This window comes from Sinohyriopsis cumingii, chromosome 17 (genome assembly GCF_028554795.1).
Source record: "Sinohyriopsis cumingii isolate HCF-2022 chromosome 17, ASM2855479v2, whole genome shotgun sequence".
NCBI classification, from domain to species: domain Eukaryota; kingdom Metazoa; phylum Mollusca; class Bivalvia; order Unionida; family Unionidae; genus Sinohyriopsis; species Sinohyriopsis cumingii.
Window position 1 is genome coordinate 78,561,105 of NC_142977.1, and position 17,443 is coordinate 78,578,547.

The 17,443-nt window shown below is 34.5% G+C and overlaps 1 protein-coding gene across 1 annotated transcript in view; it reads left to right on the forward strand.

The window, feature by feature from the left end:
- The window catches only part of LOC149779288 (uncharacterized), a 237,444-nt gene that overhangs the window by 158,151 nt on the left and 61,850 nt on the right, over positions 1-17,443 (forward strand). The window contains 3 exon segments of the mRNA XM_089938418.1: positions 5,457-5,624; positions 13,020-13,151; positions 15,429-15,513. Of these exon segments, the coding sequence (XP_089794544.1) occupies positions 5,457-5,624; positions 13,020-13,151; positions 15,429-15,513 (385 nt within the window).

The following is a 17,443-nucleotide window of genomic DNA, read 5'->3' on the forward strand; positions in this document are numbered from 1 at the left end:
AATTGCCTTTATTAAAAGTGCTCCTGGATAAAAATCAAATGCATATTTAAGGAAGAGAGAGAGAGAGGAGAATATTTCAATCTATACAAGTTTTAGCTTTATATGATTATGGGTTAAACATGACACTATGGTACATACCCCTTTAAAAAGAGCTTAAGTTAATGTGTAAAAGTTCTATCACAAGTCAAAATGTATAGAATTCCAAATGAATTTCAGTGATATTCCAAATAAATTCCAATATTGAATGTTCTGATGTAGTCTCGAATATGCAAATGTGCCACTGACCTGGAATGTGGCATTGTGTTAATGGTCTTGATGTAACACAATAATATAATCCAGAAGGTCCTTGAATGAATTCACAATTATTCCAAAATAATGCTTCAGTCCAAAAAGTAATCTATTAATGAGCACTTATTAATTCCAGTGAATAGTTTAAAAAAATAAATCCACCCAGATTAAAAACTAAATACAACAATAAGACTGATTCCACTTCAGAGGTTAAGGTAGGAATGACTAATTGTTCAAGTCAACAACATTGATTTTAAAAGGTAAGACATCGTAATAGATGCAGGATGTAAATCAGTATTCTTTCTACAACGTTCAGAGTTGTCAACAAGTGAGAGAAAAAAACTAATGCCCAAGACTCAGATTTAAATAAGCATGTTCATTTCCAGTAATAATGATCTGAATATTTAATGTATAATCATTGAGAAGTATTAGCTATGTATTATGTTGTTTACAAAATAAATGTGCAAAGTCAGGTAGGCCATTAACTTGATTTTGGACTAAGATCAGTTACAAAATAGATATATCCATAATATATAATCACGAAGAAAAGCCAACAAACAAAATAAATATGCATAACACCTCCCCTCTTAAAGAAAAGAAAGATTTATACAATAAAGCTTTCTTTACATAATAGTCAAATATACATATAATTAAAATAACATCAGATCTTGTCTTATGAATGACACAGAATAAACATGAAGCAGTATAATACTTATAGGTTACTGCATTTGTATGGGAAAATATGAACAAGTTTTTTGGATGGAATAATGCACGACCTTGGGAGTGCAGTATATCCATCTGAAAAACGACCTCTGATTTTAGTTTTTCATCTTGCCAGTCAAAGTAAGTGGATTGTGATTATTGAATACAATAATTTCAGAAGGAGCTGAACTAATATACACTTCAAAGTGTTGCAAAGCCATTATCAAAGCTAAACATTCCTTCTCAGTTGTGGAATAATTTATCTGGTGCTTGTTGAATTGTTTTAGTGAAATATCACACTGGATGAGCTACACTGTTTTTTCTTCTTGAATCAATACTGCACCAGCTCCAACATCACTTGCATCAACAAATATTTTAAATGATTGACTGAAATGTGGAACTGAAAGAACTGATGCACTCTTAAGTATGGCCTTTAAGTTATCACAAACCTCCTTACATTTTTCAGACCAATGAAATTTTGTTTTCTTGCTCAGTAAATTTGTCAGGAATTCAGCAGTTATAGAAAAACTGGAGCAAAATTTCCAATAATATCCAGCCATACCCAAAAATTACATCAGCCATTTTTACTGATAGGCACAAGATATTTCGAGATAGCCTTGAACTGAACTTCTATTGGTTTAACTTTACTGTGTCCCACGATATATCTTAGAAATTTAACACAAGCACGGTAAAACTTACTTTTGGATAAATTGTCAAATTTTCATCACTGAGATGATCAAAGAATTTCTTAATGGTTTTCAAGTGATCTTTCCAGGTATCTTTGTAGATGTTGAAATGATGCAAGCATCACAGTTATCTAGAACAGATGTGATCATTGTTCATTAAGCATTGGAAAATACAAGGCAAACCTTTGATCCCAAATGACATCACTATATATTGATAAAGTCCACATGGAGTTACCAATGCCACAATTTCATTTACCCTTTCTGTGAGTAGAATTTGCCAGATTCCTTTCAAAGGTTACACTTTGTGACATATTTTATATTTCAGATTTTTTCAATGAAGTCATTGATTCTTGGCAAAGGCAATGAATCAGTTTTGGTCACACTCTTCACTTTTCTATAGTTCGTGCTTATACAGAATGTATTATCTGCTTTTGGCACAAGAATGCATGGTCATATCATGTCACTATTACTTGGTTCTATGAAATCAGTTTCCAGCAAATTGGAATTTATTTTTTCAAACATTCCTGTTTGACAGGATTCATCCAGTACTGATGCTGTTTCACATGTGTAGAGTCTAAAATTTCATTGTCATTGTAGATTTTATTTGTTCATGTAGGAATGCCTGGAAACAAGTTCTCATATTCAAATAATAGCTGTTTTGGTTCACTCTTTTCTTGTGGCTGTAGATGTAAAAGCTTCTGGTCCAGATTGTTTAATATTTCTGAATTCTGAAGATTTGTTACACCAAAGTCACTGCAGTCTGAATGTATTCCATCGCTTAAATTATTAGTGTAGGACAGGTACAACTGAATCTACTGCATTATTAACAGGGCTATCTGTATCAACGTACTTCTTTAACATATTTATATGCTAATATTGCTTCTGTTTTTGCCTCTCAGGAGTGTTAATGATATAATTTAAGTTACTTTCTTTTCAACTGTATAAGGACCCATGTACTTAGACTGAAGAGGGTGTAGAGGTATGGACAAACGAACCAAAACTTTATCATTGGGATGAAAACTTCTTTACTTTGTATTTTTGCCAAACCTTAATTTCATTTTTGTACTGAGTAGAGTGAAGACAATTTCTTGCTAGTTCACTAGCCTTTGACAATTTATACTTGAAATCAGAAACATAATTGAGATGATTAATTTCTGAATTTCATTTGAAAGAAGTTTCTCTTTTAATAACTTAAATGGTCAATGGACAGGATGTCCAAAAATTAGTTCAAATGGACTAAAACCTAATGAGTCTTGAACTAATTCCCTAACTGCAAACAAAAGGAAATGAACACCTTCATCCCAATCGTTTTGTGTATCAAAGCAGTATGAATAAGTCATATTCTTCAACCTTTTATGATTCTTTCTAAAGCCCCTTGGCATTCAGGGTGAGAGGCAGAAGATTTAAGTTGCTGGATGTCTAATTCATGCATAACTTGCTGAAAAATTCCAGGCATGCAATTTTACCCCTGATCAGATTGGACAGATTTAGGAAGGAGCAATTGTATAAAAAAAATTATCAAAGCTTTTGATATGGTTTTAGTTTTAATATTTTTCAGTGGATTCACCTCTGGAAATCTTGCAGATGCACACATTATGGTCAACAAATATTGGTTGCCTGACTTGGTCTTTGGTAAAGGACTGACACAGTCTACCATAAGTATTCTGCTAAATGGTTCATCAAATGAACCTTAGGTATCTTCTGGCTTGGTTTTCTACCATTTGACAAGTGTGACAAGATCTACAATATTTACAGACATCACTTTTAATTTTTGGCTGATAAAATTCAAGATCTTGTGATAAGTCATGTTGACCTGTAAATGACCAGCCAAAGGAGTTTCATGGTTAGACTAAGAATTTCCTGTCTATGCGACTTAAGAACAACAATTTAATAGCTCACTGACCACTTGTCACCAGCAGGTACCTCAGGTGGTCTTTATTTTCTCACAAGGACCCTATTTTTAACAAAATAAACAAACAGTTACTTCTTTGGCTTCAGATTTTCTAACAGCCATCTAAAACAAAGAGGAGATTTCATGATCTTGTTCTTCTGCTACTACTACTATTGCTTCTGATAATACTACTACATTTGTTACTACACTACATCTGATAGAACTATTGAGACTGCAATGTTTGCCAAAGATTTTAAATATGTATATGGTGTAAAATAACCTAAATGATTTAGTTTAATCAAATCAATTTGAAACTCAACCATTCCCCTCATGTACAAATTTGGCTTTTAGCTGATATCTGTTTATATGTAAGCCAATGTCTATGCCACATGCCACTCAGTTTTCCATTATTTCATTTGCTGTATATCCTTTACCTCTTATTATGACAGGATAGAGTTTTAAGACAATCTTTGTTGAATATATCTGTCAGTTGAGTTTTAAGACATGTCTTTCTTGAATATATCTGTCAATTGAGTTTTAAGACACATCTTTCTTGAATATATTTGACATTTTAGTTTTAAGACACGTCTTTGTTGAATATATCTGACAATTTAGGTATAGCATTCTTAGGATTGGCATGATATTATTTCTTAATGATACGTATATTGCAGATAATGAAAAAATAGGTAATGCAACTCGACTTACTGCCTGGATATGTACAGACGATGTTCTTGTAGGATCAACAGTAACTAATAAACTGCACAGTAGCTTGCAAATTTGAAACAGTTTTTTCTTTAATGAAATAAAATGTCACTTAGCAAAAGTTATGTTAATGAAAATGCTTTTTCAGAGTTAAATGATGTATTTAAAGAACCATGTCAGTATTCTCATGATGTTATGCTCTGAGGAGTACAACAGAACCATGTCAGTATTCTAATGATGTTATGCTCTGTGGAGTACCCTGCAAACAAACACTGTAAAAATGAAAAAGTAAGAACTTAAGGTTTTTAAGAATCAGAATCCAAAAATAATCCAAGAATAATCCACAAATTACATTTTAGAAGTCCTAGTAATGAAAATGTTCCAATGAATTCAAGTTCAAGTCCTGACAAAAATTCAGGATGGAAGACAATGACGTATACTGTAGCGTTTATGGTGTTGTAAGGTCTTCAGTTCTATGTTATTTACAAACAATAATCCAATGTTTGAATTTCCGAATAAAATTTAATGAAATGTCTTTCTCCAAGAATTCTGTATGAGCACTCAGATATTTCCAGGAAAAAGAATTAATCCTTTTGAATCCAAATAATCTGAATAAAAATTAAAAATAACTCCAAACTGCCACAACAGACACTTTCCTGTGCAAAGATTAAAGCCCAAATGAAAAATATATCCATAGACATTGGTATAAAACCTGACTACTGTGCAATTTCAGAAAACCCAAAATTGCGAAATAGAGGCTGTTTACATATAAAAAATCATGTGCTCCTAGTATGACCTTGATAAAAACCAATCATTTTACTCAAAAATAAAATAAAAATGAAAAGTTATTTACTTGTCTCAATGATTTCTGAATCAAAGTTAGAAACTAAAAAAATAGAAACAGTGTTTCTGTTATTAGGTATTTATGAAAAGATTCAGGTCAAACTGAATTTTCTGGAAAATATCAAATTCCTAGTAAACAAAATTACATTACATTGACCTGTAATGAAATTAAAAATAAAAAAGTAAAACTTACAAATGGACAATTAATTTAAATATAAATTAAATCAAATAAACATAACACGCTATTACTGCTGTTGTTGCCTTACCCTTTACCACTACTACTGCTGTTGCTGCAGCTACTATAATTACTATTACAACATCTTCAGATTAAACTTCTCTTGCAGATAATTGGTCAGCATTCATTATCCGCACTGATGGGTCAAAAAGAGGCGATGGAAATGAGCCTTGTTGGAGCTGTTCTGGATGATCATGAGCTTAGCATGATTATGTCATATGGAAGGAAACCAAAGTCTCTTTTGTTGAGAATCTATCAATTCATCAAATGCTTTAAGGTTGGTCATATATTAATTAAGTGTTCACCCACTAAAATGGAATTATGTCTTAATGTTGTAGTTTTTGTATTAGTCATCATTGGTACCATCATCATCATCATCATCATCATCATGTTCATTTTAAAACTGCCAAAACCCTCAAAAAACTTAAGGAAAAGTCATTTACCATAATTGTATCCACAACACTGGATTAAGGGGCCTTACTACTTACCATTTACCAGCACTGGATCTGCAACAGTTAGTCATAGGCTTTACTAATTACCATTTACCAGCACTAGGTCTACAACACTGGAGTCATGACCCATTTTGGTTACCATTTACCATCACTGGATGCACACCATGGAGCAGTGAGCCTTCCTACTTACCATTTACCAACATAAAATCCAAAACATAGAGTCATGAGCCATACTACTTGCCATTTACCAACACATGATCCACAACATGATGCCATGGGCTTTCCTACTTACCATTTACCAACACTAGGTCCACAATATAGTGCCATGGGTCTTACTACTTACCATTTACCATCACTGGATCTACAACATGGAGCCATGGACCTTACTGCTTACCATTTACAACACTAAAGTCACAACATGGAGCCATGGGCTTTCCTACTTACCATTTACCAACACTAGATCCACAATGTATACCAACACAAGGTCTACAACACTGGAGTCATGACCTGTTTTGGTTACCATTTACCATCACTGGATGCAAACCATTGAACAATGAGCCTTACTACTTACCATTTACCAACACTAGATCCACAATGTATACCAACACTAGGTCTACAACACTGGAGTCATGACCTGTTTTGGTTACCATTTACCATCACTGGATGCAAACCATTGAACAATGAGCCTTACTACTTACCATTTATCAACATAAGATCCAAAACATGGAGCAGTGAGCCCTACTACTTACCATTTACAACACTAGATTCACAACATGGAGCTATGGGCCTTACTACTTATCATTACAACACTAGATTCACAATATGGAGTGAGGGATTTCCTACTTTGCATTTACCAACACTAGATCCACAACGTGGAGTCATGGGCCCTACCATTTACCATTTACAACATTAGATTCACAACATGGAGCCATGGGCTTTTCTACTTACCATTTATCATCACTGGATCCACAATGTGGAGCCATTGGCCCACCTACTTACCATTTACCAACACTAGATCCACAACATGGAGCCATGGGCTTTCCTACTTACCATTTACCAACACTAGATCCACAACATGGAGCCATTGGCCTTACTACTTACCATTTACAAAACTAGATTCACAACATGAAGCCAAGGCTTTCCTACTTACCATATACCAACACTAGATCCACAACATTGAGCCACATTGACATGTACTTGTTGTGTTGTTGTGGGTGTTAACGCCATTTTTCAGCACACAATAGGCTATATATGGCGGCCAGTATTAATGGTGGAGGAAGAACCCGGGAAAACCACGGAAAGAACCACCGACCCTCGAGAAGCTACTGGCAAGCTTTCTCACATACCCACATTGGCTGAATCCGAGACTCGAACCTACGCAGACAGAGGTGAGATGGCAGTGATCCGTAACGGAGAGTGCTTTAGACCACTCGGCCACTCGGGGCCCCTTGACATGTACTATCTGCTTGATAAATCAGACTGGCCAGATTGCTGGTTTTTACAAAAAGTATCAGACTTTCATTTAATATAATTGAATTTCTGTACAATAACATTAAAATGGAGTTTGTTATTGCTATCATGTGACTATTGGATTTCCGATGTTATCTGAGATTTGTGAAGTCATGTGACTAGTAATGCAAATGGCGAGTACAGGGTCAGGTTTCATCTATGCCGTAGTTTTGTCTAGTCTGTCAGCTGATTAAAGACAGTGATTATAATACTTGCCATTTATGAGAAAATAAATCATTTTCCTATCGATTTTATACAGGTATAAGTTGATATACATACATTTAAATTTTCTAGGCCTGCTGTTAAGTGACTACCATATGTCGCTACCGCACGGTGGCAGCAAATTCCAAATTTTCAATATGCAATTGCAGTGACCCCACACCCAAATGTCCAACTATGAAAAATGGGGTGGGAATATTCGGAGGAAACCCAGATTAGAAAACGGACTGCTGTTTGTTTTAAGCCAAATTTGTAGTCCAAATTGTTGAATCTCAGAGCTGAAATGAGAAATTGTCATCCCTTGTATTATATATTAAAAACAATATGAGCCTCTTTATCAATACAGGTTTGGGAATTGGTTTAACGAATTACAAGAAGACAAGATGATTTTACAGAAAATTCAGTCCTTGTTTATACAACAGTATATACTTTTGAAGGTATTTTGTCAAAATTTAAATCAACCCTTGTGAAATGATTTTCAAATGATGGATTTTTAACCAGATCATCTTAAGGAGATTAGGTTGTTTGAAAAATCGTTTTTTTTGATTTTATTGGTACAGGTAAATTCAGGGTTAAACTCTTTTCATTACAAGGCAAGATTCTAATTATTTGCTTTTATTTTTTTTCATACTGTAATAGGAAATGTTACTTTCTATGAAATGCATATATATATTGCTAAAGAATTCTTTGAATTAAAAGTTTGAAAGGAAACAAAACATAATTTATGTTCATTATGTTGTTCTCACTTAGCAGCATAATGCAGTAGAATAAAGTTAGAATTTGTATTCTGTACATTGAAATGACTTTACATGCTAATTTAGGGGAATATAATCAAACTTGTTTCGTGTGATACTTTTTTTGGTTTTGTACATGATCATCTTTTCTGACTTTGATGTTTTTGGAGAGTTTTGAAAGAGAAACATCTTTAGATTTAGAAAATGCCTGTTTTGTAATCTAAAATGTTCTTTAGTTTCATTCAGTGATGGCAATATGTAAACCTTAAAATAAGTAATTTCAACCTGGATAAACCCTGGAAACGACCCTGAAATTTATCTTTAGAAAAGTATGGGAACCATGAGGGTACTGTACTATGAATTCTGTGTAATTCTGTGTAATATTGATAGATCATGAAGTAATGCCAACATTATTATTAATAGAAATTTTTTGATAATTTTGTAAGTTGGGGTAATAGACCTTAAAGTAGCATAGGTCCATCCAATTATATGTCTGTCTGTCCATGCACAAGTTGGTAAACACTAGTATCCACATAAAATGATTGCCTCCTTTAAAACATTTGGACACAGAATCATAGTCATTTCCCTTGCTAAGAGCATAAATATCTTAAGAGTTCAAAATATTTGGTAATAACACACTTTCTTCATCAGTGACTAATGTTGATCATGTGACTCATTATGGTCATGTGATACGAGGAGACCAGTATCGATGGTGGTAATTTGTCCCTGTTTAGTGTTGGCCTCTGCTGTCAAATTTTGATCACGACAGTCACCTTCTTTTTCCATATATTTTCCTCTGATGTGATCACCTTGGTTTGATTGGAGACGATGGAATGTCCAGGGTTCCCATGCTGCCTGGAAATTGGGAAAAAGTTGGGAGAAATATAATTTTTTCCTGACTGTGAAAAGTCCTGGAATTTCGCAAATATTGACGAAAGTCAGGAAAAACCCCGGAATTTTCCTCCACCAACGTGACACCCGAAATAATCATGTAACAGATTTGTAACTAAACTGATCATGAGTTACTTTTATCGAGTTCTAACCAGAATTTTCGGAGGGTGCAGTATGTATCATTTGGGTGCTTGCAATAAACATATATGCTGAGTCAATCCAAATGCTCATTGGATTAGATTCGTCTAGTAAACTTTTATTTTCAAAATCAGCTTGATATCCCTATCTTTCCATACGTGGAAGCTATGAAAACCAATCAAGCATCACAAGAGGCAAGCATTGTGTTGGCAAAGCGTAGCTGCTTACCAGATGGCCTAGCAAACTTTAAACATTGTTAGATTGAGTGATATATGCATGAAATGGATAGGAAAATTACTTATTGTCTCAGAAATTGTGAGTATTACAATTGGAGTTGATGAAATGTGACCTGCTACTCGTGATTTGCATTGCTAGTCGCATGAGTACACAAATCTAGCAACCCACATTTTCAAATGTTGTAGAGAAAAAATATTAAATGAAAGTTGTGTACTGGTTGTAATCAAAATACAAAAATGAAAGAACACAAAGTTTTCCATATTTATATATTCCGAGAACAACTTCTGGAGTTTTGTTGCATCATGGGACTACCATGTTGATGTGCTCTCTGCTTGATAAATGAGACTGGCCAGATTGCTGGATTTTGCAAAAAGTATCTGACTTTCATTCGATATAATTGAATTTCTTTACAACAACATTAAATAGGAGTTTGTTGTTGAGATGACATGACTAATGGACTTCCGATGTCGTCGTTTGAGATTTGTGAAGTGACTAGTAATGCAAATGGCAAGTACCGAGTCAGGTTTCATCAATTTCATAGTTTTGTCTAGTCTGTCAGTGGAAAATAGACAAAATGAGAAAATAAATCATTTTTCTATTGATTTCATGCAGGTATAAGTCGATATAACATGTTTAAATTTTCTAGGCCCGCTGGTAAGCGACTACCATGTCGCTACTGCACCACAGCGGCAAATTACACACCCCTACCCAAATGTCCCCAATATGAAAAATGGGGTGGGAATATTTGGAGGAAACCCGGATTAGAAAACAAACTGCTATTTGTTTTAATCCAAATTTGTAGTTCACATTGTTGAATCTCAGAGCTGAAATGAGAAATTGTCATCCCTTGAATTACACATTAAAAAACTATTCGAGCCCCTGTATCAATACAGGTTCGGGGACTGGTTTAACAAATTACAAGTTGATTTTACAGAAAATTCAGTCCTTGTTTATACAACAGTATATAATTTTGAAGGTCTTTTGTCCAAATTTAAATCAACCCTTTTGAAAGAGCTTTCTAAATGATGGATTTTTAACCAGATCTTCTTAAGGAGATTAGGGTGTTTGATAAATCTTGCTTGGAATTTTATTATCACAAATAAATTCAGGGTTAAACTCTCTTTGTTGCAAAACAAGATTCTAATTATTTGCATTTATTGTTTTTTTTTAATACTGTAATATGAAATGTTTACTTTCTATAAGATGCATGTACAGTGGAGCCTCGTTAATCCGGACTCCGTTTATCCGGAAACCTCGCTATCCGGACATAATTCAATGGGAACGGAATTCCTAAACGTTAATTTGCTCCGTTAATCAAGAAATCCGCGTTCTGGATCCGGAAATCAAAATCGGGGACCAAAGTGTAAAATTACATTAAAACTTGTCTCGATAATCTGGAAATAATCTGTCCAAAAATAAGAAAATTCGAAAAATCATATGTGAAAATACAATCAGAAGAATAATACATAAAACACAGTAGTGAAGCCCTTGAGAATCTATGGCCACTATCAATAACTAAGTAGTGTGACCATATTGTAACCAGCGATTGTATAAACAATGTCTGTTTTAGCTAGTCGCCGATGGGGGTGTTAATAATTAAATAAACACACTGGGATCAAATTTCACCAGTGATGACATAAAACACAATAGCGAAGCCCTTGACAATCAATGGCCACTATCAGTAATCATTGCAGATAGATCCACCAAAGAATCCAGGAAAACAAAGGTTACAGACTTCTTCAGGAAGTTGACATAATAAATGTATGTACAGTACATACATGTACATGAACAGAGTGTGATGTGTTCAATGTGTTAATTGTCTAAACTTCTATTTACTGTATATGTACGTACAAGCACGTTATAATAATGTGAAATAAACACAAATTAATAGAATGTATTCATTAATTTATTTCAACCATTATTGAATATACAGTACATTACATTTAAAGCTAGCATATACATGTACATATATATACAGTGTGATGATATCGTAAACTAAAAAATGTGCATGATTCAATTATCCGGAAAACTCATTAATCCGGACATATTTGCTGGGAACGAATGTGTCCGGATTAACGAGGCTCCACTGTATATATATCTTGCTATAGAATTCTTTAGAATTGAAGGTTTGAAAGGAAACAAAACTAATGTATGTTCCCACTTAGCAACAGAATGCAGGTCAGCAAAATAAAGTTAGAATTTTTTTTTGTACATTGAAATGACTTAACATGCCAATTTAAAGGAATATAATCAAACTTGTTTCTTGTGATACATTATGTGGTTTTGTACATGATCTTCTTCTCTGGTTTAGATGTTTTGGAGAGTCATGAAAGAGAACCATCTTTAGATTTAGAAAATGCATGTTTTATAATCTGAAATGTTCTTTAACTCCATTACACAATGTTCATATGTGGACCTTGAAAAATTAATTTCATCCTGGAAAAACCCTGGAAATGACCTGGAAATTTATCTTTAGAAAAGCGTGGGAACCATGAATATCCCATATTCTGACAATGTTCATGTATGACTGATGACTCTCTAGTGATGTGTTCCTTAATCCTGGTTTCTAACACTGTGCCTGTTTCCCTGATGTAATCTTTCTCACAATCATTACATTTTATATAATAAATTATAGCACATTTTTTCAGATTTTCATTTTTGTCCCTCACACATGAAAGTTGTTTTAAAGAGTTGAATGGTTTGTGATATAAATTGATCCCATGTTGTATGAATACTCTGGCTAGGATTTCTGATGTAGCATGGCTATATGGCATTCTATACATGCTACTCCTGGTTTTGTGTGGTGTGTTTTCTGCTTTTCTGGAAGTTTGAAAATCCACTCTGGATAGCCATTTACCCACAGTGCTGTTTTCATATGCTCTACTTCTTCCAATAAATCTTTATCATAAGTGACTAGGGAGTTAATGTGGTGCATTAAACTCATCGTTTATATGTATACTCTTGTCAGAGAATGGTAGCTTACCATTTTCTTCTTGTTCTGAAGTGAACTGGATAATTTATGTGGTTCAATGGAGTTGACATGATCAGAGAACTCCTGAACATGGTACTTGTGTTGTTAAGTCAAGGTATCACATATGTGAACCACATTGATAGTGGGTTCTTAGCCAATTCCCAGGCCTTTTTCTCAACAAACTTTATGTATAGATTGGTAACTACTGGCGAGACTTGGGACCCCATTGCCACTTCCTGAGTCTGTTGATAAAACTGCCCACGATAGATAAAGTTTGTGTGGTCCAAACACAGTTAAACACAGTTTCAATAAGGCACAGATATGTTCAGTAAGGAGGTCATAATATAAGTCATGTGATCAACATTAGTCGCTGATGAAGGCAGTGAAATATTGCTAGAAATTTTGAACTCTTAAGATATTTATGCTCTGAACAAGGGAAATTACTAATGATGATGAACTATTCAGAGCAAGGAACCAACCCTTTCAGTTGTATTTAGACACAGAGTTTTTTTTTTGGACAGCATGACAATGAGGCTTCAAGAATAGCAGATTAGTGGGCAGAGAAACTTGATCACAACAGTGTTGGACAGAACTATGACAGTGCCTCAGATCTGTACCAAGCCATTGATACCCAGTTGCGAGATTATTATGAGGTAAGTACTCATATCTGTACCAAGCAATTGTTACTCAATTGTCAGATTATTATGAGGTAAGTACTCAGATCTGTACCAAGCCATTGATACTCTGTTGCCAGATTATTATGAGGCAAGTACTCAGATCTGTGCCAAGCAATTGTTACTCAATTGCCAGATTATTATGAGGTAAGTACTCACATCTTTACCAAGCCATTGATACTCTATTGCCAGATTATTACAAGGTAAGTACTCAGATCTGTAGGAATTGATTGTTAGTCATTTGCCAGATTATTATGAAGTATACTAAGTACTCAGATCTGTACCAAGCCATTGATACTCTATTGCCAGATTATTATGAGGTAAGTACTCAGATCTATAGGAATCCATTGTTAATCAGTTGCCAGATTATTATGAGGTATACTAAGTACTCAGATCTGTACCAAGCCATTGATACTCTATTGCCAGAGTATTATGAGGTAAGAACTCAGATCTGTAGGAAGCCATTGTTAGTCAGTTGCCACATTATTTTGAGGTAAGTATTCAGATCTGTTGGAAGCCATTGTTAGTCAGTTGCCAGATTACTATGAGGTAAGTCCTCAGATCTGTTGGAAACCATTGATACACAGTTGCCAGATTATTATGAGGTAATTACTCAGATCTGTTGGAAGCCATTGTCAGTCAGTTGCCAGATTATTATGAGGTAAGTACTCAGATCTGTTGGAAGCCATTGTTTGTCAGTTGCCAGATTATTATGAGGTAAGTACTCAGATCTGCAGGAAGCCATTGTTAGTCAGTTGCCAGATTACTATGAGGTAAGTCCTCAGATCTGTTGGAAACCATTGATACACAGTTGCCAGATTATTATGAGATAATTACTCAGATCTGTTGGAAGCCATTGTCAGTCAGTTGCCAGATTATTATGAGGTAAGTACTCAGATCTTTTGGAAGCCATTGTTTGTCAGTTGCCAGATTATTATGAGGTAAGTACTCAGATCTGTTGGAAGCCAGTGTTACACAGTTGCCAGATTATTATGAGGTAAGTACTCTGATCTGTTGGAAGCCATTGTTACACAGTTGCCAGATTATTATGAGGTGTCGCCAGATTATGGGGTAAGCAGCTTCTTTTAGCATAATTCTGTACTTAAGATCACTATGCAGTATCAGTACCATAAAGTCTGACTTCAAAGACTACTTCTTTTTTTGGAAATCACCTGTCATCTATTACCAGATGCTTAATGTATGGAATAATTTGTTTGCATAATGTAATGGCCTCTATTAATGGACCACCTGTCTTAAAAGACCATTTTTGGCAGTATGTGTGGTCTGATAAGACAGGTTATAGTGTATACAGTAGGTTGTTGATTACATGCACAATTTAGATGATAAAGATTTTGTCTGGATACCTAATTATCTAAATAACTGATAAATTTATACAGTATTAATTGATCAATGTGATTGAAAAGTTTGGAGACAAAAAAAAGAGAGAGATTCTCCCTATGGTTTTATAGTTCTGTAGTTGTTATGCTATGCCTATTGTGCCTTGTTCTCTGAATGTCTGATGCCACTATGCCTTTATGTTGCTACCATATTTAAATCATCTTTTTAAAACTATATTAGTGGCACTAATGTTACATTGTCCATCCATATGTCTCTCACACCTTGGTTTTTATATTTAGATCATTCTGGGTGCTCTGATGGGAATCACTGTTCTGTGAATAAAAGTTATCTGACTATTTAATATGATGTATGAATGACTACATTGTGACTGCAGAAAGGATAGAGAACCAAATAAGTTGTTCTGTATTTCTGAATTTTCAAACTGTAATCAACTAGGCATTTCAGATTGGTGGAACCAGTTTTTTTTTAAAAATACCATAGTTATTTTAATAGATGCCCTGGGAATGGTGCAAGATCCAAAGAGGGTGTGCACTGAAATCCGTACATAACTGTTTGACTGAAAATGTTTGTAAATTGTTTTGATTTTTCTAACAGTTATTGGATTACACTTGTACTGTTTTAATTATGTGAACATACCATGATAGATATATATGGATCTATAAGCCTGGATAAAGTAGGAATTTCTTTTTTTTGTGGAAAGAAGGTTGGGCAAAGATTAGGAGAGGGCTTCTACTAACGTAACTTTTGTACACTATTTTATGTCAGATGAGTACAATAAATCAGAAATCTTTAGTGGTCGTGGGAGGTGAAATGTCATAATTGTAAAGTGTTGGTATTTTATTCAAATAGAACATACTATGGATAGAACATATATTTGATATTATTTTGTATTCCAAGGTGTGAAGCACAACTTTAGTGAAAAGTGCCAGGTCAGGAGTTTGGGGTCAAGTAGTCATGGGAATAGTGTCAGGAGGAAAACATGGTAAGTTGTAAATTGGGGTTTATGAGAATCTGACAAACAGGTTAAAGGAATTTATCATGTTGGTTGAAATCCCATAAATGATATCTTAATTTATAGACAAGAACAAAACTTTGCAATGTATTAGAATTTGTTGTAACCCAGTAGACAATATTCCGTTACTGTAAATATTTTGAGGGTTTATGGTTTTGGGGTGGTGATGGTATAAAATGGGGCCTTTGCCCTTCAATTTAAAAAAAAATAAAAATATGTTGACAAGGACTATTCTTTATAGACTTTTTTTATTAGACAGGTACAGTTTTTCATTTCATTGCTAAAACTGCAGGAAGCATTGCAGATATTCATGATGTCATAAACTTAATGACATCATACATGAAATTAATGAGTACACAGGTATGTAATAGGTGTATCCCACATGACTTTCAAATGCAGTGAAAAAGCAATTTTTATCACATTTCTTTTAAAGAAAAAAACCAACAGGTTACACACAAGGTCACTATCTTTTGATATTGATATGGCACAGAGTTTTACTTGTGGTTTTTAGGGGCCCTGATTGCAGTGAAAATGGGCCGAAATCTTCACATGTATATTTTTCATTATCAGCAACCAGAGTTTGAAAAGTTTATTCCCAAATCTTCTCCAAAAAGATAGGTCCAGACTTCAATCCCAGTCACCCATGGGGAGCGGTGTTGGCTCAGTTGGTCTAGTTCTGGCACCAGATCCAAGGATTTAGTATCTTCCCAGACCAACCAGGGTCAGCCTCCTTGTTGTATCCTTTGGAATGGCATTTAACTTCCATGATAGAGCCTCTGGTGGCTTTGTGGTTAGAGAGTCTGTCTCAGATGCAGGAGGTTGCAGGTTTGAACCCCAGCAGTTTCATACCAAAGACTTATAAAAATGGTAATAACAGCCGCCATGCTAGGTATTCAGCATTAAGAGGTTAGTGTTAGGACTGGTCAGCCTGGTGTCAGGATAATGTCTGGGTGGGGCATGATTCTATGTGTCTGCTGCATGATGCATGAGTGAAAAACTGTTAAAGCTTCATTAAAGATCAGAGTCACACACACACCCATTATGGAGCCAGTAATGTGTTAGAAATGTTAAAAACCAACCCACCATCCCAATTACCCTGGAAAATCTCTTTGTGGGTTAAAAACCAACCCACCATCCCAATTATTGTGGAAAATCTCTTTGTATGTTAAAAATTGCAGCACTTTAATTATGAAGTATATCTATATCTTGCTGAGAAATTATTTATATATAATGTTAGTTTTTTTGTACAAGAGAGCAAAATTCATATTCATGTCCCTATGAACATGTTTGCAATCTTTGAAATTCCCATTTCCAACAATTATTTGATTATGTGCTATTTCAGTTGCATTGATTTTGGTGTTTTGACACTGGCACGCTTAGACATCTTGACAGAATTTAATAACTGAAGTCAAACCAACCCATTTCTCATGCTGCTTAAGCTCTTGTGTAATCTAGCCATAATCAGTTAACATCTTTAATCCTGTCCAAATTACTTTTCATCATAAGAAGTATAGACTCTAATCTATCTTGACAACTTAAAGCACCAAGGCAGAACATGCCTTGCAGAAAAATTCAAAGCAATGTTTATTGTTTTTTGCTGATTAGTAACCCAACCATAATCAATTAACATATTTAATCCTTGCCAAATTTTACTTCAGCTTAGATGTAGTTAGTCCACATTGACAAACTTCAAGCAATGAAGCCACCTGACGCTGCTGACAGGATCAGAGGATGAAATTAGCAGCTGCATTGTCTTGCCCTGCTTAAGCCAGGTCAATCACATGATCACAGGCAGTTTTATTGTAAACATACTATACTGGAACCAAAAGGTAAAACAATTTAAAAAATGAAAATTTTTAAGTAAAAATTTTGTGTATGCAGGAGAATTCAGTGAATGACA